General features: G+C 39.2%; 1 protein-coding gene across 3 annotated transcripts in view; it reads right to left on the bottom strand.

The window, feature by feature from the left end:
• tasp1.S (taspase 1 S homeolog) overlaps window positions 1–24,171 on the bottom strand; it is a 54,520-nt gene extending 30,349 nt beyond the window's left edge. For all 3 annotated transcript variants that reach the window (XM_041564181.1, XM_041564183.1, XM_041564182.1), the window contains exons 1-8: window positions 24,017–24,171; window positions 19,779–19,967; window positions 17,176–17,243; window positions 15,448–15,516; window positions 12,831–12,951; window positions 9,371–9,455; window positions 7,163–7,242; window positions 4,310–4,416 (exon numbers count right to left, since the gene is read on the bottom strand). In XM_041564181.1, coding sequence (XP_041420115.1) covers window positions 4,310–4,416; window positions 7,163–7,242; window positions 9,371–9,455; window positions 12,831–12,951; window positions 15,448–15,516; window positions 17,176–17,243; window positions 19,779–19,923 — 675 coding nt within the window. In that variant the 5' untranslated portion in view covers window positions 19,924–19,967; window positions 24,017–24,171. The remainder of the gene's footprint in view (window positions 1–4,309; window positions 4,417–7,162; window positions 7,243–9,370; window positions 9,456–12,830; window positions 12,952–15,447; window positions 15,517–17,175; window positions 17,244–19,778; window positions 19,968–24,016) is intronic.
• Between the last annotated feature and the right edge of the window lie 419 nt (window positions 24,172–24,590).

Genomic DNA, 24,590 nt, shown 5'->3' with positions numbered 1-24,590 from the left:
TCACTGTTAATCCTTCATATAACCAACAGAGGGCGCTGTGTGATATTGCAGTCACTGTTAATCCTTCATATAACCAACAGAGGGCGCTGTGTGATATTGCCATCACTGTTAATCTTTCATATAACCAACAGAGGGTGCTGTGTGATATTGCAGTCACTGTTATTCTTTCATATAACCAACAGAGGGTGATGTGTGATATTGCAGTCACTGTTATTCTTTCATATAACCAACAGAGGGCGCTGTGTGATATTGCAGTCACTGTTATTCTTTCATATAACCAACAGAGGGCGCTGTGTGATATTGCAGTCACTGTTATTCTTTCATATAACCAACAGAGGGCGCTGTGTGATATTGCAGTCGTTATTCTTTCATATAACCAACAGAGGGTGCTCTGTGATATTGCAGTCACTGTTATTCTTTCATATAACCAACAGATGGTGCTGTGTGATATTGCAGTCACTGTTATTCTTTCATATAACCAACAGCTGGCGCTGTGTGATATTGCAGTCACTGTTATTCTTTCATATAACCAACAGAGGGCGCTGTGTGATATTGCAGTCACTGTTATTCTTTCATATAACCAACAGAGGGCGCACTGTTATTCTTTCATATAACCAACAGAGGGCGCTCTATTCTTTTATATAACCAACAGAGGGCGCTGTTTGATATTGCAGTCTCTCCCCAAGCGAAATTTTGGTATAGGAATGATTAAAAGTGACTGCAATCTCAGCTACTGCCCTCTGATTTGAGTATAAGCCGAGGTAGACTTTTTCAGCACATTTTGGACGCTGAAAAACTCAGCTTATACTCAAGTATATACGGTACTACAACAAAAGTATATTTATTTAAAAATGATAATTTAGACTAGGAAACAGTGTTTTACATATACAATATATGTTTTATGTTCAGGGTTATTGTTTCCCTTTAAGCACTGCTTTCTGATCATGACTATTAAAGTAACATTTGATAATCTGCCATCCAATGACAAGGCCACATTTTCATCTTATGATAAGAACTACAACATAAACCAGGGGTAGGAAACCTTCATTGCTTTCGAGATGGTGAAAATTTACAATTACGGGTATGGGATCTGTTATCCAGAACGTTCGGGATCAGGTTTTTTTCTGATTAAGGGATCTTTCTGTAATTTGAATCGCCGTACCTTAAATCTACTAAAAAAAAATTATTTAAACATTATGTGGGTTATTTATCAAAATCCATTTTTTTCTGATTTTTTAAAATAAAGAAGTCAGACCAAACTAGAATCCACGACGTGACCTTATTTATTATTAAAAAAGCACAATATAAACCAATCAGGGACAAACTCAATAAAATCAAGCGAAAACCCAGAACGCAACATTTTTTCCTGAAAAGCCCGAATTTTTCGGATTTTTGCCCAAAAAGTCAGATTTTCTGGCTAATTTCAGCGCAGACAAAAGAAACTTCCAAATAGGACAGGGACCTCTGTGGATTATGAAGCTACAGCCCAACTTTCACCAGTTGAGGGGCAAGGAAAAATCATTCAGTGGTCTAGACACAGAGATCTTGACATATACAAGGACTTCTGCTGATGACCAATGTATAGTTCTCCATAACATTATTTCTCTGGCCTTTAGGACATTCATTTTGAATGAAAGCCATACCTAAAGAACTGGGACACTATTATTTGCATGGCGAAGCTAAAGAACAACACTATAGCCCAACTTTCACCAGTTCCCGGGAAAGGAGAAAACATTTAATGGTCTAGACACAGAGATCTTGACATATACAAAGGCGCCTGCTGATGATACAGCAAAGCTGAGTTCACAGCTTACATGGCCAATGCTGACACAACTGTGTAGTTCACTTCCTATAAAGTAAAGTTATATAACAACTAGGGTTGTAATACATGTGATTTTTTTAAATTTGACTTGTAACCAAAACTATTGGCAAAATTAAGTCATCTGTATAAATATGTTCCACCTTAATGTCCATTTTTACCTTGTGGATTTTACCAAAATTCCTAGATTTGGTGCAACCCTGGCACCTAACTATACATTCACAAAGGGCACCACCACAAGTTACCTCTTATAATTGAGATAAATCTGTTTTCTCCTGCAGGAATCATTTACTCTATAAATCTCATATTAACACAAGCATGCATTTAAACTCTCTTTACATGTGTACTTGCTTCTATACACACTCCTCTATACCTGTGCCAAAATGATCTGCCACTGCTTTTCTATATAAGCTGGCCATAGACTCAAAGATCCGCTCGTTTGGCGACATCGCCAAACGAGCGGATCTTTCTCTGATATGGCTATATCGGGGGCAATTTGAACGTTCGGTCGTATGGCTGAACGATCAAATTACGATACGCCAAGGGTCAACGACGGGTTGGTCGGTTAAAAATCAAACCTTCCCGATCGATATCATGGCCAGATATCGATCGGGAAGACCCGTCGGAAGCCCCCCATACACGGACAGATAAGCTGTCAAATTGGTCCAAACGACCAATATTGGCAGCTTTATCTGCCGTGTACGGCCACCTTAAAGGAGAAGGAAAGGTTAAAACTAAGTAAGCCTTATCAGAAAGGTCCATCTAAATATACCAGTAAACCCTCAAAGTAATGCTGCTCTGAGTCCCCTGTCAAAAGAAACATCACATTTCTTTCCTTCTATTGTGTACTCATGGGCTTCTGTATCAGACTTCCTGCCTTCAGTTTAAACCTCCTTGCCCTGGGCAAGAGCATGCTCAGTTTGCTCCTCTCCCCCCACCCCTCCCTTCTCTACTGTAATCTGAGCCCAGAGCAGGGAGAGACTCAGGCAGGAAGTGATGTCACACCATGTTAATACTGCAGCTCCTATCCTAAACAAACAGAGAGTTTCTAGAGCTGTTAACTCAGGTATGGTAAAACATTCTACAGAATAAATATAGCATTCTAGCTTGCACTATTGCAGCTAATCTATTGGCAATAAAATCCCTCCGTAGGTTTCCTTCTCCTTTAAGATGTAAGGTGCAAAGAACAGAGCAGTCATTGAGGACAATCATTGTTCTTCACACTCCTTACTGTTGTCATTACTTTTATTTCTGTTGTCTGCTCATTAGGAGATGGTGATACAAAAAGATGTGGAGACTAGGTAAAACAAGTTTGGTTTAATTGTCATAATCATTAGTTTATTATCCTAAGATAAGGCAGTGGAAGTTGAACAACCTGTGGCATGTCAGCTTTATGCAAAAACCAAAATGAGCCTTCTATGCACTTAACTGCAACCTCTTTTTCTGCCAGAGACGCCTGTAAAACATCACAGGGGTTTGTTGCCAAAACATTGGAAGTAAAGTAGATGAGGATCTGCTAACAATGTTTCTTAGCATTGCTCCAACATGCAAAATGGAGATTCTGAATTTAGTTCCTAGTTACTACTCTAACATGACTCAGTTGGACGCAGATTTTTCATGATCTACTTTGTCATGTTGCATAAAATGATCTGGAATATATATCCAGCCATTTCATTGATGGCTTTAGTACAGAAAATAGGATTTAATAAGAGCAGAGAAGCAACATAACAAACGCTGATTATTTTTTCTGAAAATAAAATGTGTTTCCAAGGAAGTCACCAGTTACATCAGGTTATGCTCCAACATTACGAATCCAGGATTCGGTTTGGGATTCAGCCTTTTTCTGCAGGATTCGGACGAATCCTTCTGCCAGACCGAACCAAATCCTATTTGCATATGCAAATTAGGGGCGGGGAGGGAAACTGCGTGAATTTTTGTAACAGAACAAGGAAGTGAAAAATTTTCCCCTTCCCACCCCTATTTTGCATATGATTCGGGGGGTTCGGCTGAATCCAAAATAGTGGATTTGGTGCATCCCTAATTTTGATATATGTTTTCCTAAATAGTACAAAACAGTGGAAATGAAAGAGTTTGAGAGTTAAATAGCATCAATGTGTCTTCAAAGAAAATGAACCAACAAATTTTATATCCTAATATAAGGCCTAAAAAAAATGTAATCAAATTTATATATATGTTTTACAATGAGCCACCGTTGTGATGCTTTGTGTGCTCACTGAGTAAACACTTGAAAGCAATGAGCAAAGAAAAAAAAAAAGTGTGCAAATAATTGTGTGTAAGTAAATTTTTTAAAAACAGGCTTTATTTATATGATAAAACATTTTACATGCGGCCTGTTTCATATGATGTATTTCTTATAGAGAACTGCCATAATTAATGAGAATAATAATAACAATAGTGGGCATTTTGATCACCACTACCTATTGCCATGGTCAAAATGCCTGCAGAGACTCTTTTTGCAAAAACACCAACCTTTTCACTTGATTGTCTTCTTTTTTTGTACTGAATAAAATCCGTCTCCACCTTTTCAGCAAGCTCCAGTTTTCGTTTGTTACGCTTGAATGCTGCCAAACTTAACTCTTCACAAGAACAACAACAACAAAAAAAAAATATTAGCGAATTAGAGGCTATTTGTGTTTTAAAAAGAAAATTAACTAACACTTAGGGGCTGATTCCCTAACTTCGAGTGAAGGATTCGAAGTAAAAAAACTTCGAATTTCGAAGTAATTTTTGGGCTACTTTGACCTTCGACTTCGAATCGAAGGATTCGAAGTAAAAATCGTTCGACTATTCGACCATTCGATAGTCGAAGTACTGTCTCTTTAAAAAAAAACTTTGACCCCCCTGGTTCGCCATCTAAAAGCTACCGAAGTCAATGTTAGCCTAAGGGGAAGGTCCTCATAGGCTTGGCTAAGTTTTTTTGATCGAAGGATATTCCTTCGATCGTTGGATTAAAATCCTTCGAGTCGTTTGATTCGAAGGATTTAATCGTTCGATCGAAGGAATAATCCTTCGATCGTACGATCGCACTATTTGCGCTAAATCCTTCGACTTCGATATTCGAAGTCGAAGGATTTCAATTCCCAGTCGAATATCGAGGGTTAATTAACCCTCGATATTCGACCCTTAGTGAATCAGCCCCATAGACAATGAACCTCATATTAGACAATTTAATTTAAACAAGGAGAATAAATGCTCATGAGTAAATATAGTTCATACAGAACATAAGATGTATAAGAACAAATTATTAAAGCTCAGAGAAAGAGGTGGTCCAATATATTAGATTCAATGTTGTTTATCTTTTGTGAAATGTTGTTATTTTATCTATAATGTATAAGAAATAATGTCATTGGTGTGCCTTTGCTTTTAGACACGCCAATGCATAAAATTCTCCAATTTACACAAATATGTGTAGGGTTCGATGACTTAAGAATCAAGAAAAAAAAGGGATACATAATATAAACGTAAATAGAATATAGTGAAAATCAGAAATGATATTTAGGCCAAAAAAATTAAAAGAAATAAATCAGAAATAAAAACAGAACAGTAAACAGTCAAAGGCAAATGTGGAGGAAAAGGAACATGCAACAAAAAGCAAACCTTCTACAGAAACTGAACGAAAAGACTGGAAATAAAACAAAAAAATCAAGCAGGATAAAAAACGGAGAAGAAAGGGAGAAAGGCAACAATATTTAAAGGCAAAATAATGAAATAGAAAGGATTCCGAAAATGGCCAATGTAAGAATGAAAACTAAAACATTACAAAAGCCATGGTCATGTTTTGTTAACATATTATCTGTCCAATGATAGTTTTTTACAAGTCATACTGCAACACAACAGATTTTGTCACATGAAAAGACTGATTTTGGGATGATCCGATAAACCCATCTACTTATTCTTAATGAGGTTCTTTCTGAAACTGACAATATGTCTAGCCCCATGTCAGATTTCAAAATTGAATATAAAAAAATCTGTTTGCTCTTTTGAGAAATGGATTTCAGTGCAGAATTCTGCTGGAGCAGCTCTATTAACTGATGTGTTTTGAAAAAAACATGTTTTCCCATGACAGGATCCCTTTAAAAAGAGGGAGGGGGACACCAAAGACCAGAACTGAATCTAGAGGGCTTGCTTACAAAAGTTTATTTTTGACTGTGAGCTTATTTCCAAGGACAAAATACAAATACCTAATACAGCTCTTTCCTAAAACAGAGCTTTTTTCAGATGAAATGTGGCAGCCAACTCTACGGGGCAGATTCACTAACCTGCGAAAAGTCGCCAGCGACCACATCGCGCCCATCGTCACACTTCTCCAGGTGAAAGTTCGCTCAGACAACACTAATTCACTAAAATGTGGAGTTTCGGCATGGGCGCCGAACGCTGGCGACATTTCACTATCGTTACTTCGGCAATGCGAGCAATTCAAAACGAAGATCCGCTAGCGTTCATTTCTGCCTCCCTAGAGGTCTTGCGCTCAGGTTAATTTGCATACAGCAGGAAATTTAAAGTTGTATGGACGTCTTTATTATATATGTTGCTGCAATTACTTAACATTTCCACTGTTAATTACACAACCTTAATAAAGACATTAGAGTAAATATATTGCCCTACACATAGTTAATGTTCCATATGTTAGAAAATGTATGGGGGAACCCAGTTACCCAAAAATAAATTTTAAAGGACCTTTGCAGGCTGATTATCACTCTGAAAAAAAGAAAAGACGCCAGCGTTTTTTGGAAGCTTTTTCCACTAAAAAATATGATGTAAGTAACAGAAGATTGAGGAAGATCTATACACTCTATTGCACTTCTCCTGGTCTAAGCTGGCGAAGGTAAGTTGGGCGAAAGAGCTAACGTTCAGTAAAATCTGTATCTGCAGAGTAACGTCCATTTGCCAGAGCAAATTGTCGCCTGGCGATACAGTGCGAATGAGCGCTAGCGTCTATCTCTTTCGCTAGCGAATTGGCGCCTGCGCCCATTAGTAAATTGGCAATGTCCCTGCAGGCGGTAACGTTGGTGAATTGTTGTCAATTGCCGCCGAGCTATAAGGCACTTGTTGATATAAGCAATAGGCTTGTGAATGTGATGAGCAGCGTATAAATATGAGTCCCAGGACAAAAAAAAGTCAATTATAAGACTTTATTTGAGCCATAATAATGATGTCACAATGACATCATAATCATCTGGATAAACACCTCCTCAAAGTACTAATACCTCCATACAAGAACTGTGTTTGCCATTACTTACAGTGGCTGGGCTCTTGTTAATTCAAGAAAACATTAAAACACTGATACAGAATATTTACATTCATCTCTATAGAAAAACTCACTTGTGGCCATTATGTCTTGGGGGCATGTTGGTATCCCGTGGTCTACGGCCCATTTAAATGCTCCGTCTCCAACCAGAAAGCTGCAAATAGAAAGAACAATTGTTCTGTTTGTAAAGAAGCCTTTTTGCATTAACAGACAGAGATGTACATGACATTATCTTGATGAAATAAATGGCTGTATACGCTATACAATTGCCAGCATACTGATCACTATAAGCAATCTCTTTATTAAATTGGCGTAATTAATGTAGTTCTATGAAAATAACATGGCACGGGTATCTGTTGTCATTCCAATTTAAGCTGGGCATACACATTAAAGGGGAACTATCATGATTTAATATAAGCTTCCTTTATTGAAATAAGAAACTTTCTAAATACAATCAATTAAATATTCTGCATTGTTTCGGAAATAATCAAGTTTATCTTCGTTATCCCTCTCTCAGCATCTGTTTCTCTTCATTCTCTCTTCATGCAGCAGTTGGGTGTCAGATATTCATTGACAGTTAGATCCAATATATCTTATAGGGGGGCACCTTTTGCTTAACAGATGTATTAGAGCTCACTCAAATAACTGATTCCAGTGCAAACAAAATAACTGCCTTTTTTGCACAAATTCTGCATGTAGAGAGACATGATGTCTGGTGAGTTTAATAGAGTGAGCTCTAATACATCTTCTAGGCAAAAGGAGCCTCCCCTATAAGATATATTGGATCTAACTGTCAATAAATATCTGACACCCAACTGCTGCATGAAGACAGAATGAAGAGAAACAGATGCTGATAATGAAGATACAGTAAACCTGATAATTTTGGAAACAGTACAGAATTTTTAATGGTTTATATTTAGAAAGTGTCTTATTTCAGTATGCCAAAGCTTATATTAAATTATCATTTTCACGATAGTTCCCCTTTAAAGACAGTGGCATAGCTACCAGGTGTCCGATCACACCGAGGACTTTGGCCACCTACATTCTGGACCAAGTTGGCGTAATCCAAATGTTTGGTCCCCAGGCCAACGATCGGATCTTATTTGGCACCTATACAGGCCCATCGGGAGAGTGCCGCATTAATGTGCGAATGACGTCCATGGCCAATGGGATTTCCAAAACTGCCCAATTGATATCTTAATATTTTCAGCTTGATATCTATGGGGAATACAGTGCATAAGAGCCCATACACTGGAGACACCTGCTGAGTAGCTTAAAGGAGAACGAAACCCCCCCCAATTACAAAAGCCCCCTTAACAGCTTGCCATCACCCCACTTCTCTCTCCATTCCCACCCTGTCCATTATTAAAAAAGACACCCCTGAAAAAAAACCTGACCCTAAAATGCAAAGCAGCGAAGTGGAGTTCCTGGGCACCATCTTCTGGTCGTTCACATTCTCTTCTGTTCTCAACAAAAAACGGGCAGAAGATGATGCCCAGGAACTGCGCTGCTTTGCATTTTAGGGTCAGGTATTTCTTCAGTTGCTTCTTACTGACTAATGCACTGTGGACGGAGAGAGAAGTTCTCCTTTAAATTGGCTTGTTTCACCTGCATGGAGAGCTCCTTTGACCGTATGTTGTCCACATACAGCACCCCCCCCCCTCAAATCAACTCCAGGGCTTTTATCTGCTTCATTGATAATGACATAACAAAGGAATTGCCCCCACCTGCCCATGAAATAGCCTTTGACTCAATGTTTCCAACTACTTTTGAGCCCCTGAAATGAAGTGATTGTGTTAAAAAAAGGCTTTAGTTCCTCACATTTTTATACAATCTTTTTGTTCAACCCACCGAATTAAAGCTGAAAGTCTGCAGTTCAACTGCATCTGAGTTGATTCATTTAAAATTCATTGTGGTCATGTACAGAACCAAAATTAGTAAAAAGTTGTCTCTGTCCAAAAATTTATGGACGTAACTGTATTTTATTGTTTTAATGTAGTATGCCGACAGAATCCTTTATTGCCCAATACTTTTACTTTTTGTGTCAAAGTCATCTGTTAGGAAAAAAATGCTTTTGAAATTGGGATTATCAAAAACATCCATCCTAGCATCAATGGGAAAGCAATTAATAGTTCTCACATGAGCCAGAGGACAAGAGGTTCCAAGGCCAATCTATACTCACACTTGGGCTATTTTAAGATCCGACCAGTGTTTAATAACAACGTATTATACAAATCACGTGTATTAAATGGGAAAAAAATTAGATTATACAATGGTATTACCAAGGGGGAATCCTGCCAGCTGAAAGTTTTCCTTTCTGTCCTTCACAAAGCAACTTGTTTGCTGCCAAAACAGGATTTTTGATTCCTTTAAGAAAGAATGTGGAGTTAATATAACACATTAAAGGGATACTGTCATGGGAAAAAAAAATAATTTCAAAATGAATCAGTTAATAGTGCTGCTCCAGCAGAATTCTGCACTGAAATCCATTTCTCAAAAGAGCAAACAGATTTTTTTATATTCAATTTTGAAATCTGACATGGGGCTGGACATTTTGTCAATTTCCCAGCTGCCCCAAGTCATGTGACTTGTGCTCTGATAAACTTCAACCACTCTTTACTGCTGTACTGCAAGTTGGAGTGATATCACCCCCCCCCCAGCAGCCAAACAAAAGAACAATGGGAAGGTAACCAGATAGCAGCTCCCTAACACAAGATAACAGCTGCCTGGTAGATCTAAGAACAGCACTCAATAGTAAAATCCAGGTCCCACTGAGACACATTCAGTTACACTGAGAAGGAAAAACAGCAGCCTGCCAGAAAGCATTTCTCTCCTAAAGTGCAGGCACAAGTCACATGACCAGGGGCAGCTGGGAAACTGACAATATGTCTAGCCCCATGTCAGATTTCAAAACTGAATATAAAAAAATCTGTTTGCTCTTTTGAGAAATGGATTTCAGTGCAGAATTCTGCTGGAGTAACACTATTAACTGATGCATTTTGAAAAAAAACATGTTTTCCAATGACAGGATCCCTTTAAATATGACATCATAATCCTGAAAATCATAAACATAACTTCAGCTGTGGTTGAGTTTGGGGTATGTGCTACTGCTTATGCACTATCCACAGAAAGGTATACAGGTAGGGATCCATTATCCGGAAACCCAGAATGACATCAATTATGGGAAGGCCACCTTCCGTAGACTCCATTTAAATCAAATAATTCAAATCATTAGATTTAATAATGTAATAATGTACTAATAAAACAGTACATTGTAGTTGATCCTAACTAGGATATAATTAATCCATATTGGAGGCAAAACAATTCTATTGGATTTATTAAGGTTCGAATGGTAAATTCGATTCGAAATTTTTGTTGGTCAAAACTCACAAATTTGAATTGTAAATCACCAACTTGAATTTGATTGTGAGATTTATTACATCTTGACCCTGGAAACAGTTCTAATTGACTATTCTCCACCTAACACCTGCTGAGTTCATTTACAAGTTACAATGTTAATTGCCTTCCTGACATTCAAGTTTTTTTTTTTTGGAGGAAAACTCGATTCAAGTTTGTTTTGAATTTTCAGGTTGATTCACATAACTTAGAAATTCGACCTTTCCTAAATCTGCCCCTTATTATTTAAATTATTTTTAGTGTTTTTTCATTTAGAAATACCTGAGTATTCTGTATAACAGGGCCCATACCTGTATATGAATACATTAAAGGGGACATTCTATCCTTAGAAATAATTTCAATTTGTTAAAAAAAATTATTTTATTAAACGTTTGTGAAGATCCAGGTCATGGTATATCTGTAGAAATAAGTCACATCAACTGGACCGGCTGTGTTTTTCTTGAAGACATTTCACCCGTAACCCAACTGGCTTTCTCAATTTTGGAATGAGAAATTGTGAATTTTTTATGTCTGAGCGACGTGTACCCTTTAAATAAAACCATGTCCAAATTCAATGAGAAATGCCTTCTCACATTTAGGGGAAGATTTATCAAGGGTCAAATTGGAAAATCGAATTCAAAATGTAAAATTTTTATTCCCAAAACTTGCAAAATCAACTAGGGAGTTATCCAAATTTGATTTGCGATTTCAAGAAATTTGACTTTGATTTTCAAGATTTATCACACTCAGGCTATTTAATAACTCAAATTCGACTTTTCACCACCTAAAACCTCCAGAATTGCTGTTAAAAGTCAATGGGAGACGTCCAGGGATCAATTCTGAGTTGTTTGCAAACTTTCAGTTTCGGAAAAAAACTTGAATCGAGTTTTTAAAACTCGTTTCAAAGTCAATTCAAATTCGATTTGAGTTTTTTCGGGTCGATTTCGAGTTTTCAGGGTGATTAGAAATTTAATTTTAATAATAAATTTCGCTAAGTGAGATTTTGAGTTTATGGGAGTTTTAAAAAAACTCAAATAAATTCACACTTCAACCCTTGATAAATTTACCCCTTAACTTCGCAAATGGACTAAGGGGGGGGGGATAATTAAGAAAAATCACAAAGATTGCTCTAATAACTCATATCAAACAAACAGATGGCTAGTTAACATTATTATTCGACAACACTCCTGTAGCCGCCTCCAATAGATCATAATATTCACTGTGTGTCAGAGATTTCAAAGTTGAAACCTATAGTACATGCACTCATCCAGCGTTCTGTGGCCCAGCTGATACAGGCATAGACTAGGCTGTCTAAAGATTTCTGGTACACATAAGAATGGTGGGACAAGTAAGGAATGCTGTACACTATACAGCATATTAGATGTGGGTCTTACTAGCATTTTAATATTTAAAGGACATGTACACCCCCTCCACAAAAATGTAACCAGTGAACAGCCTCTTTGAAAGCTTTAGATAAGTGCACTCTGGTTGTTAAAAGGTTAACAGTAAGGCTGCAGCATCCCCTTTATCACTTAAAAATCTTTCTCCTCCTCTAACCCACTCGTTCCCCTCCCTCTGGAATTTGCTTTGGCTGTTGACTTATGAGCATGCTCAGTTCTACTCAGCTCAGATTTCTAAACACACCCTCCAGTCTAACAGCCAATGAGGAGTTAGCATTGCTGCTCTAGCTGTCTGGTCCTATTTTTTTCTCCTAACCACCTCACCTGAGCTCACCTTAACCATTACAGTGCTCAACCCCAGCAGAACTTTGTATCAAAGTATGTTGTGCCTGTGTAACCTGCAATCTATGAACTCTACAGCCTACATGTCTCAATGTTACTGATGATGTGTTAGAGGGAAAATGGCCACCGAGTGAAAGCTGCTATCTGTTTTAGGAAAATGTGATGGCGCTGGTAAATGGAGGGGGTATATGTAGTACAAATGATGTGGTTTGGGTGGGGAAGATGTGCCCAACTTATATACATGGTAGGAAAATGTAGACTTTACATGCCCTTTAAAATGAATCCAAAGGAAAATCTTACAACAAATCTTACACTTGCACTTGTATATAATACACAATGAATACCCTGTAAATGATTTCCTTATAAACAGTGCTTAGGGATGTCAGTTATAATCGCTGTGATGGTGTCATATGAAACATATTATAACAAATAATCCTCCTCCTACTGTGAAATATGAGGAAATGAGAAGTTCCACGACCTGTATAAAAGCAACCAGCCTTGACATGGCCAGGGAACTCCTCGGTAGCTTACAACATCCTAATATTTTACAATATGACCCACAACTTTCCATAGATATAAATATTATTGTATTTTTAAGTCATACCACTTAGGGACCCCACTGCTCCAAAACTTAGAGATTTGCCATCCATTATACTTGCGTCGCATTCTATTTTGCCAAGTAGATTCAAGTTTGAGCCCATTCCTGCATTTGTAAATGGCGAGTCCTGCAAGCAGAAATACAGTATAGGAATCAATACAAACAGGTTCTCATTTCAGGACATTTATATAGTTAACACTAGGGATGCACCGAATTCGGATTCTTGTCTCTGGCCGAACCGAATCTGAATCCAAATTTCAATCTGTAAATTAGGGGCGGGAAATGAATCACATGACTTGTCATCATAAAACAAGGAAGTGAAAAAACGTTCACACTTTTTCCTTTCCCACCCCTAATTTGCATATGCTAATTAGGATTTGGATTCCATTCGGTATTCGGCCGAATCTTTCAGAAAGGATTCTGGGATTTGGCCTAATCCCAAATAGTGGATTCAAATACTTCAATGTTCTCTTAACCTGCTGAACCAAGATGCAGTCTTTTGGCCTAGAACATGAATTACAGGTATGGGATCTGTTATCTGGAAACCCGTTATTCAGAAAGCTCCGAATTATGGGACATTTTTTAAAATGATTTCTGTTTTTCCTGTAATAATAAAAAAGAACATTGTATTTGGCCCAAACAAAATATAATTAAACCTTCCTGGAGGAAAAACAATCTTATTGGGTTTAATAAACGTTCAAATTGTTTTTTAATAGACTTAAGATACGGAGATCCAAATTATGGAAAGATTCCTTATCTGGAAAACCCATGGTCCCTAACATTCTGGATAACAGTTACTGTAGTTTTATAATAAACATTTCACTATTTTGTATTACAGTATTTGGATGAACTAATGCAAAGGAGTTTTTTGGCCAAACTTCAGAGGATTTGAACAATGAAATACTGTATAAATATCACTACCTTTATTCATTTATTTTATATAGAGCTACAGTTTATGGGGTAAGTTTACTAAGTGGTGAAAATTCGCCAGTGATAGCTTTGCACCCATCGCTACACGTCGCCAGGTTACATTCGCACAGACAACACTAATTTACTTAAGTGTGAAGTTGGGTCCAGGGCGCCGAACGCTTCGGCAATCAAAGCGAAGATGCACTAGCGTTTAATTATGCCTAGTACAGCATTAGAGATCAGCCTTATATTGTGACATTTCTATTCTATGTGTACTGTATATTGTGAGTGGCTCCCTAAGCTCAGTAAGTGACAGCAGCACAGAGCATGTGCAGTGAATCAGCAGAAAAGAAGATGGGGAGCTACTGGGGCATCTTTGGAGACACAGATCTTTACTGCTAAAGGGCTGTGGTTGCCTTGGGCTGGTACAGAAGCTCAAAACATCATGTACAATATTTCTACCTACTTCTTTAGTTTAACTTTCCTTGTCCTTTAGGGAAACTGTCTTAGGGGCAAATTTACTTACCTTCGAAGTTGCACCAGCGTTGACTTCGCCAGGTGTAGATTCGCCAGTGCTGTGCAAAGTCACGAAGAACCGATCGTTTGCGAAGTTGCGCTAGCGATGTTACGATCATCGGTTCGAAGTTACGCTAGCGATCGGAAATTTGCATACAGCGCGAAATAGAAGTTTGAATGGCCGTATTTGCTTCAGCAAATAAATAACACTACACAAGTCCAGGGAAACTTAATAAAATTATATAGAGGTGTTCTAATGCCCTACACGTGTGCCCACGGTATAGTTTAGGTGCCATATGTTAACAAAAGTAGGGGGGAAGGAGGGTACCCCCAAAAAAAATGTCAATCTTTTTCAGCCTATCACCCTATAAAAAGTAAAAAACTTCAGAGTTTTTTGGGACTTAGAAAAATTTAAAATTTTTTTTTTTTTTTTTTTTTTTTTACAAACTCCTATCTACTCTATTGCACTTCGCCTGGTCTGACCTGAGGTAACGTTCTGAAAAAAAAAAAATGTAGTAAATTTGCGTAGTTTCGCCCCTTCGCCAGAGTGCAACTTCGTCTGGTCTATCTACTTCGCTAGCGAATTTTTGCCAGGGAAACTTTTAGTAAATTGACAAAGTAGCAAAATGACGTAACGCTGGTGAATTTTCGCTAGCGTTAGCCACTTCGCCAGTTAATGAATTTGCCCCTTAGATGGCGCATAACTTTTATTTGTAAGGAATATGTTTTCAATAAACAGTGCATTCGATTGTTAACTCCGACCAACTTGCTTTCAAAATTACTCAAAAGAGTAGTTGGTGTAAATGATCAGTGATATGGTTTACCGATACAATAAATCATATCTCCAGAAATGCAATTGTTATAGTTTCATAGTACCTGTTATCCAGAATACTCGGGACCTGGGGTTTACCGGATAAGAGGTCTTTAAGTAATTTGGATCACCATATCTTAAGTCTACTAAAAAATTATTTCAACGTTAAATAAACCCAATAGGCTGGTTTTGCTTCCAATAAGGATTAATTATATCTTAGTTGGGATCAAGTACAAGGTACTGTTTTATTATTACACAGAAAAAGGAAATTATTTTTAAATATTTGATTAAAATTGAGTCTATTTGCGTAATTTGGAGTTTCAGGATTACAGGTTTCTGGATAGCAGATCCCATACTCGTATACAGTGCATAACCAGTGGCACTTACCTCCAACTCAACCAGAGCTGCAGTTACCGCATCAGTTGCAAGGTCACCAGCCTGTAACTTTTCAATAGCCTGTTTAAGAGAAATAATAGGAAGGCAGATGTGAGAGAAATAGGGCAAGTAAAATAAAGAGGTCGTTTATACCTGAGCAACAAACACAAAATGCAGCAGTGATGTTGATTCCTGGTGTGAGAATTTTGTAAAATAATAGCATACCCTTACTGACAGCAAATATACAGTGTAGATTATACAACAATAACCTACATGCTACAAGCAGTAAAATACATTCATAGAATGGGATCAATGTTATTGTTACAAGCATCATGGAAACATGTGCCCTTTGAGAAATCATGGACCTCCTAATATCACGTATGAGCATACAAGAATCACAGCTACCTGCCCTTATATGGCCACATAACCCAAGGCAAATTCTAAGATCCTTACATTTAAAAAAACGATGTATTATTCTATATATTTACATAACAGTCCCATTTTATACATAAATTTAAAGCACTAAAATAATTGCAAACTTCTTGTATAGTACCTGTAAATACTATGGCTTCATTAGAAATGGGACACTTCCCCCTACTGCAGACAAAGTATAAGAAAGCAGTATGTCATTTATGAATGGGATCCCTTAACCAGAAAGCTCCAAATTCTGGGAAGCCCATAGAGTCCATTTTAAAGGGGGTCACCATCTTGGAAAGTGTCTGTGACACTCACATGCTCAGTGGGCTCTGATTGGCTGTTGAGAAGCTAAGCTTAGGGCTCGTCACTAATTATCCAGCAGAAAATGAGCTTTCCTGGCTGTAATATAAGCTGATGCTACAGGTTTGCTGATTATTCAATTCTGATGCTAATTGCACTGGTTTCTGTGCTGCCATGTAGTAATTATCTGTATTAATTACTAATCAGCCTTATATTGTGACATTTCTATTCTATGTGTACTGTATATTGTGAGTGGGTCCCTAAGCTCAGTAAGTGCAGAGCATGTGCAGTGAATCAGCAGAAAAGAAAATGGGGAGCTACTGGGGCATCTTTGGAGACACAGATATTTACTGCTATGTTAATACATGGACCAGTCAATGATGAATTCTCCCCAAGCCAAAATTAGTATATATGCCTGGGTGCAGAAACATCAAATTTTCTCAATACCTCCAGAAGTATCAGAACTCTTAGGCCTTATAAATGAATAAAATTGATCTTTATTTACAGAACTTCAGTCTGACGTTTTGGCCCCATCCAAGGCCTTTTCTCTCTGACATTGAGAAAGGCCTTGGAAATAAAGATCAATTTTATTCAATATATATATATATATATAATCCAGTAAATGGACCCGCACTCATTCATATTAGTGAAATAAATGTGTTTTTATTCACAGGTTCATTTCCAACGTTTCGGTCCTCTCTGGGACCTTTTTCAAGGAGAGGACCGAAACGTTGGAAATGAACCTGTGAATAAAAACACATTTATTTCACTAATATGAACGAGTGCGGGTCCATTTACTGGATTATAACATTAAGCTTTGACCAACGCACCACCATCGACAGAATTATACCCGGGAGGAGTGTGTTCACTATACCGACATATTATATATATATATATATATATATTTATATATATTTAAAAAATACAATGCTCAAACAAAGCTGCAAATCATAATATGAAATGGTTTACACATTTTTTGCCGTTAGCAGATAGGCAGAAAACAAAGGAAGAATAAAACACTACCTTTTTACACGCACGCTTACAGACATGTTTATACTCTTTTGCCTTTGATTCCGAGTGATAACCTGCACCTAGGTGAGAGGAAACAAGTAATTAAAAGTACAGCTTATACAAGGTATTATGTAATGGCACTGTACTAGCAAATGAAATCTTCAAGATCATCACTCACTCTGCATAACGTTCCTCTCCAAAGCTTGTGGGTCCTTTGCAAACTATCAGCAACACATTGGTTGAGTTTGGTGTTTTTTTAGCTCACGCCTTTTTAGCCAAAATGTTGCCCTAAAAATGGTCTCCAGAAGTAATGTCAGCACAAGAACTTATTGTGGGCAGCAGGGCAGCCATCAGGGGGGGACAGGGGGAGAGTTGTAGGGGGCCCTAGGGTAAGGGGGGCCCCGGCCACGGCACACTTACTTGATTAGCCGGGCCCCCATCTTTCTGAGAGCTGCTGACTTTGGGAAGGCATGGACGTTTAAGGGGCCCTGGCCACCAATTTTCTTATAATGTGGGGGGGGGCCTGGCCACCAATTTTTTTTTCTCATGTGGGGTCCTAGCCACCAATATTTTGTAATGGGGGGGTCCTGGCCACAAATGTTTTTTTTTATGGGGGGCCCTGACCACCAATATCTTTTATTTTTTATTAACATGTGTGAACCCTAGCCACCAATATTTGTGGTGGGGGGTGGACCTGTGGGGTGGGGAGGGCAGACCTGTAGGTGGGGCTTGCGGTGGGCGCAGCCCAGGGGGCCCAGGAAATGTTGTCGTATGGGGGCCTGTGATTTCTGATGGCGGCCCTGGTGGGCAGCATAGGGTTTTTATGGGTGATCAGAGGCAATCAAACCGAACATTACCATGAGCTAGTGATGCGCATATTGACCCAAAACCCATGATGACCCGCAATTTGACTACTGGTTGGGCGTGCTTGTGTTTCTGAAGCAAACACATCACTTCTACCAGTGCAGGGCAACACCGCATTATATTTTTATTAATTGAAATCACTTGCATTTGTCGATGTTACTGTTCCTTTAGGCAAAATCTAGATGATTTTAATAGTTACTGGAGACAAAACAATTGTGGTGAACAAAGCATTGCACTCACTCTGTTTATCTTATGTGGACATGCATGGCTTGTAGGTCTTATACTTAACACACAAGTGATCAATTTGGGAGTTTTACTTTGAAAGCAGCAAGTAAGTTGCAGGTAAAACTTAGTCCCTGTGTAAAATGTATAATGAAGCAATAGAATTCTTAATGAATCAGATAAAATTGAGCGTAGGACTGGCCAGATATGGGATGACTGTGACGTAGTTGTTCAGCTTAAATATATTGTAATATATGGACAAACAATCCCTGTGTTGTTTAAAGGGTAAGGCATTTTTCAGTAGCAGTAGCACAAAATGTCTCTGTCTTAAATATATTGATAATGGGTTGAGTGCCGAGTGCTGTATTTGTTTATAAAGGTAATTTAGCTCCTCGTGACTGTAGAGTATTAATGAAGGATGCAAAATAGCGACATTATTTTCCAGTAAATAAGTACTTTATTCTTCTACCCTCAGCTCAGATTATAGACTCTCCTTCGCAAGGGCTGAACTGTAACATTTAATACTGATTAAGCTGTCATTGAACACTGCTGTGGAAAATAAAGGTAATTACAATGATACTTAATAACCCGTTATCTTGCTTTTGCATCTGTATGCCTCAACATTAATATCCAGTTCTACTTAAACATGCAGCTGGAGGACAACTAAACATACAGGGGAAACAAAGCAGAAATTAGTGGTTTTAATCTATCCAAATTGAAAGTTGTGGTTCAACTGCAGCTCCCACCAATCTCAGAATTCTGCTGGAAGGCCACTGATAACAGAGCATCATTTAAATAATTTATTTCTCTGCATTTGTAATTACTATTTGTTTGCTTTAGAAGTGCTAACGCTCTTTAAATTAATTTTTTTATTTTTTATTGGTGGAGGCAAACTTCGGGCGACTTCGGAAAGCCGAAGTGATCCGAGTGCCGACATTCTAGCCGGTGGGAAGGTATTTCAGTGAGATTAGTTGCCCTAGAGTCCTGCGTGGAACCAATTGTTAAACCCCAACCACAATGGCAACCCCCGTACTTAGCAGAATGGATCAGACCCGCAAGTACCTTATCCGCAACCCGATCCACAACACGCTGACCATCAGGAAACAGGAAGTGCTGTCGTTGTAAACCGGAAGTGGCATCATTGGAAGTAGCCGTGATCAGAAAAAGGATTAAAACTTGGTATTGAAAAGACCCGCGAACCCGGAGAACCGTCGACCCAGGTCTATACTCGCTCCCGAAACTTCCATCTGAAACCCGCAGGGTTCCGTAGGTTTTTGCTGGTAACCCGCAGGTACCTGACCCGCTGCAGGCCTCTAATTTGCCTGAAGAAGAGGAGATTTGTCACTGGGCAACTAATCTCCCCGGAATCGTCACGTCTGCCTTACACAGCATTGCAGGGCCATAAAGGGAAATTAAATCCCCTGATTTCCCCCAAATGTAACGGAGATGTAGCCCAGTCCTATACTAGACTGATAAAAAGGTCTACCTATACTTGGCTAAATAAGTCATTACAACGGGAGCCAATTTACCTGCATGCACCAATACGAAGCCAACCCGTTTTTCCCATTGTGTTTTGCTGCTGTCGGTCTCTTTGGATGGTTCCACCTCCTTGCGGCTCACAATCGGAGATGATTTAGAAGGCGATATTTCTGATGAATTCAGTGCCTTCTCCATGATGTTCTAGCAAAGTTACCATTGCTTTTTTGGGAATGAACCTCCTAAAAGGCAAAACATGTAAATATTAACCAATTAGGACATAAGATGAAAATAATTTCACTCCAATGTACTTGAAATATTAAGTGAAACCGGTATGGGATCTGTTATCCAAAATGCTAGGGACCTGGGGTTTTCCAAATAAGCGATATTTGTCTTAAGTCTACTAAAAAAAATAATTTAAACATTAAATAAACTCTACAGGACTATTTTGATTCCATTAAGTATTAATTATATCTTGGAATCAAGTACAGGGTACTTTATTCTAATTTTCACGTATTTGATTAAACTGGAGTCTATGGGAGAGGATCTTCCTGTAATTCAGAGCTTTTTGGATAATGGATCCTATACTGTAATATAATATTTCAGTCCAGCAGATACATTTATTTTACATTTATTAAAGGAGATATATAGGATAAATGAAAAACATACACTGATTTGAATAAGAAACTGGAAGATGAATAGGAGAGGCCTGAACAGAAAGAAGAGTAATAAAAATGAGCAATAACAATACATTTGTAGCCTTACAGAGCATTTGTTATTTAGATGGGGTCAGCCCCAGACAACCACAACCCTTTAGCAGTAAAGATCTGTTTCTCCAAAGATGCCCCAGTAGCTCCCCATCTTCTTTTCTGCTGATTCACTGATTCACATGCTCTGTGTTGCTGTCACTTACTGAGCTTAGGGAGCCACTCACAATATACAGTACACATAGAATAGAAATGTCACAATATAAGGCTGATTAGTAATTAATACACATAATTACTACATGGCAGCACAGAAACCAGTGCAATTAGCATCAGAATTGAATAATCAGCAAACCTGTAGCATCAGCTTATATTACAGCCAGGGAAGCTCATTTTCTGCTGGATAATTAGTGACGAGCCCTAAGCTTAGCTTCTCAACAGCCAATAAGAGCCCACTGAGCATGTGAGTGTCACAGACACTTTCCAAGATGGTGACCCCCTGTGACAAGTTTGAAGTCCTGGATCATTGCTGCTATTGACAAGCTCAAACTTTAGACTGGTGCAATAAGTTCACTAAATAAAATATGACGTTTTTAACCACATTCATTTTTAGGGTTTAGTTCTCCTTTAATTTTTCCACTTTTTCCTTTCCTGCCTCTAATTTGCATATGCAAATTAGGATTTGGATTCGGTTCACCAAGGATTCGGCAGAATCCCAAATAGTGTATTAGGTGAATCCCCTTTTTCTGGTCGACTAATTTCCCCAAATTGCCTTACCCCCCGGCTAGAATCTAAATCGCCAGCGGGATGGCAACTTCAGGCGATTTCGGAAACTGAAACTCTCAGAGTGTCATCCCGCCAGCGATTTCGATTCTAGCCGGTGGGAAGGCAGTTCAGAGAGATTAGTGGACCGGAAGAAGAGACACGATTTCGTGCTTGGGCGACTAATCTCCCCGAATCTCCAAGTGTATCTCGGCCTTTAAGAGGGATGGGAGACTTCGGTAACACCCGACTTCTACATAAGTCAGCCCCATTGCCTGCTGGGTATTGTAGTCTTACATTAAACTAGGCAGTCGGGAAATTGTTAAACAAAAACTACATTACCCAACATGCACTGGGAGACGTAGGCTTGGTACTGTATACAGTCCAGTGATGTCACTGATGTACGCTAAACAGGGTCGGACTGGAGTCTTGGGGGCCCACCAGGGCTGCAAAAAGAAGGGCCCTCACCCTGACACTAAACCCAATGTGGCATGAGGAGCTTGTATCTGCGCACATCCACATCCAACAGTAGCCTAGAAGGGGGCCTGTGAAGATGTAGCCTAGGGGCCCCAAATAGTATTAACCCACCAGTGATATCAGTTGAAGTTATTGTAGTTATTTATTTTAGTGGGAATGTAGGGATGAGACTAGGGATGCACCGAATCCAGGATTCGGGATTCGGCCTTTTTCAGCAGGATTCGGATTCGGCCGAATCCTTCTATCCGGCCGAACTGAATCCTAATTTGCATATGCAAATTAGGGGCGGAGAGGTAAATTGTGTGACTTTTTGTCTCAAAACAAGGAAGTAAAACATGTTTTCCCCTTCGTACCCCTAATTTGCATATGCAAATTAGGATTCGGTATTCGGCTGAATCCTTCATAAAGGATTCGGGGGTTCGGCTGAATCCAAAATAGTGGATTTGGTGCATCCCTAGATGAGACATATAGGATAAATGAAAAAACTCTAATTGTGTAGGCAATTATAAGTAATATATGGTGTTGCTTTTACATGGTGCTAAACATTAATATTATCTTTAAAAATAGCCCCTTTATTGGAGCTCCCTATAGATGTTCTCTGGTCCCTATTTCAAATGATGGGTGGGCGTGTCCTAACGGTCCCTGCCAGAAGCACAGTAGGAGGGAGACAGCCAATCACAGCCCTGCAGTCACACAAGCACAGACAGGCTTCAGTTCCCTATCAGGTCCTGCTAGCTGCTGATTGGTTCCTGTCCTACAGTGCAGTGAGCTGAGTGCACGGCCTGGGAATTCAGGAAACAGGAAGTGGAAGGGAGGGATTATTAGGGTTTTTTCAGAAATATCCAATAAATTAGCCTGAAACACTATGGGGCCGATTCACTAAGGGTCGAATATCGAGGGTTAATTAACCCTCGATATTCGACTAGGAACTAAAATCCTTCGACTTCGAATATCGAAGGATTTAGGGCAGATAGTACGATCGAAGGATTATTCCTTTGATCGAACGATAAAATCGAAGGATTTTAATCCAACGATCGAAGGAATATCCTTCGATCAAAAAAAGTTAGCCAACCTTCCCCATAGGCTAACATTGACTTCGGTAGCTTTTAGATGGCGAACTAGGGGGTCGAAGTTTTTTTTAAAGAGACAGTACTTCGACTATCGAATGGTTGAATAGTCAAACGATTTTTACTTCGAATCCTTCGATTCGAAGTCGAAGTAGCCCATCCGATGGTTGAAGTAGCCCAAAAAAAACTTTGAAATTCGAAGTTTTTTAACTTCGAATCCTTCACTCGAAGTTAGTGAATCGGCCCCTACTTGTTTAAAGGGATACTGTCATGGGGAGAAAAAAAATTTCAAAATGAATCAGTTAATAGTGCTGCTCCAGCAGAATTCTGCACTGAAATCCATTTCTCAAAAGAGCAAACAGATTTTTTTTATATTCAATTTTGAAATCTGACATGGGGCTAGACATTTTGTCAATTTCCCAGCTGCCCCAAGTCATGTGACTTGTACTCTGATAAACTTCAATCACTCTTTACTGCTGTACTGCAAGTTGGAGTGATATCACCCCCCTCCCTTTCATCAGCAGCAGCCAAACAAAAGAACAATGGGAAGGTAACCAGATAACAGCTCCCTAACACAAGATAACAGCTGCCTGGTAGATCTAAGAACAAACTCAATAGTAAAATCCAGGTCCCACTGAGACACATTCAGTTACATTGAGAAGGAAAAACAGCAGCCTGCCAGAAAGCATTTCTCTCCTAAAGTGCTGGAACAAGTCACATGACCAGGGGCAGCTGGGAAATTGACAATATGTCTAGCCCCATGTCAGATTTCAAAATTGAATATAAAAAAATCTGTTTGCTCTTTTGAGAAATGGATTCCAGTGCAGAATTCTGCTGGAGCAGCACTATTAACTGATGTGTTTTGAAAAACAGGATGACAGGATCCCTTTAAGCCCAATTGATGTAAATGAGTGTAAGGCACTGGTTTGTTCTCATAGTCACACAGAATGTCTGGTGTAAGATAGAGAGACAATGAGCATCAGTGAGTCAGTGATACAGGGGTGTGAGTGACAGCAGAGGTTTAGGTTTATCTCTAATTAATTCATTTAATGTGACAGCGCAGATTGGGGGCCTCCCTTTAATGATCAATATGAAGCGCAGTTAAAGGGACAAATGTGGTGAATAAGAAATTGCTCAGGCGCTGACACGGGAGTCTGTGTGTCCCAAGCGTTGGACCAGTCATTGCCGTTCATCTAATAAGGAATTTGCGACTAATTCTGACAGGAATTGTCTGATAACGACACGAGCACGTGACTCAGCCCGGACACCCCTGTCACATACCGGCCGACACTGACGCTTCTCTCAGCACAGCCCCCGCACTCCCGGACCGCTCTTTAAATGTCCCGCAACGCCTTTTTTTAAAAGTCCAGTTCCTCTGCTGCTGCCGGCAAGCGATTCCTGACGTCACACGTCTCATCTCGCGGGACCTTGACGTCACGAAAACGCGCGTGAAAAAGCCCGCGAACTCCCTAGGGGGCGTGGCGAGACAAGACGCGGTACGCGAGTGTCATGGCGCCTGTTTCTGTCAGGAAAAGCTTAAAATTGCTTAAAACGGACCAGATGGGAGACAGCCTACCCGTAATTCAGAGCTTTCTGGGTGGCGGGTTCCTGGATAAGGGATACCTGTTTTTCGCTTTCTATTTTTCTACTCTTCTGTCAGTAACTTTGTTTCTTTTTCTGGCTGTTCAGTGCAGAGAAAAGAGGGACTTTCCAGTACAAATGAGGGACTGCGGGTTGAGCTGTCAAAAGAGGGACTGTCCCTCCGAAAAAGGGACAGTTGGGAGGTATGTCTCTGCACTGAACAGCCAGAAAAAGAAACAAAGTTTCTCACTTAATTGGCTTTTAGCAGAGAGCC

This window comes from Xenopus laevis, chromosome 5S, assembly GCF_017654675.1.
Source record: "Xenopus laevis strain J_2021 chromosome 5S, Xenopus_laevis_v10.1, whole genome shotgun sequence".
Classification (NCBI taxonomy): domain Eukaryota; kingdom Metazoa; phylum Chordata; class Amphibia; order Anura; family Pipidae; genus Xenopus; species Xenopus laevis.
This window is presented reverse-complemented; position numbering and strand designations above follow the sequence as displayed.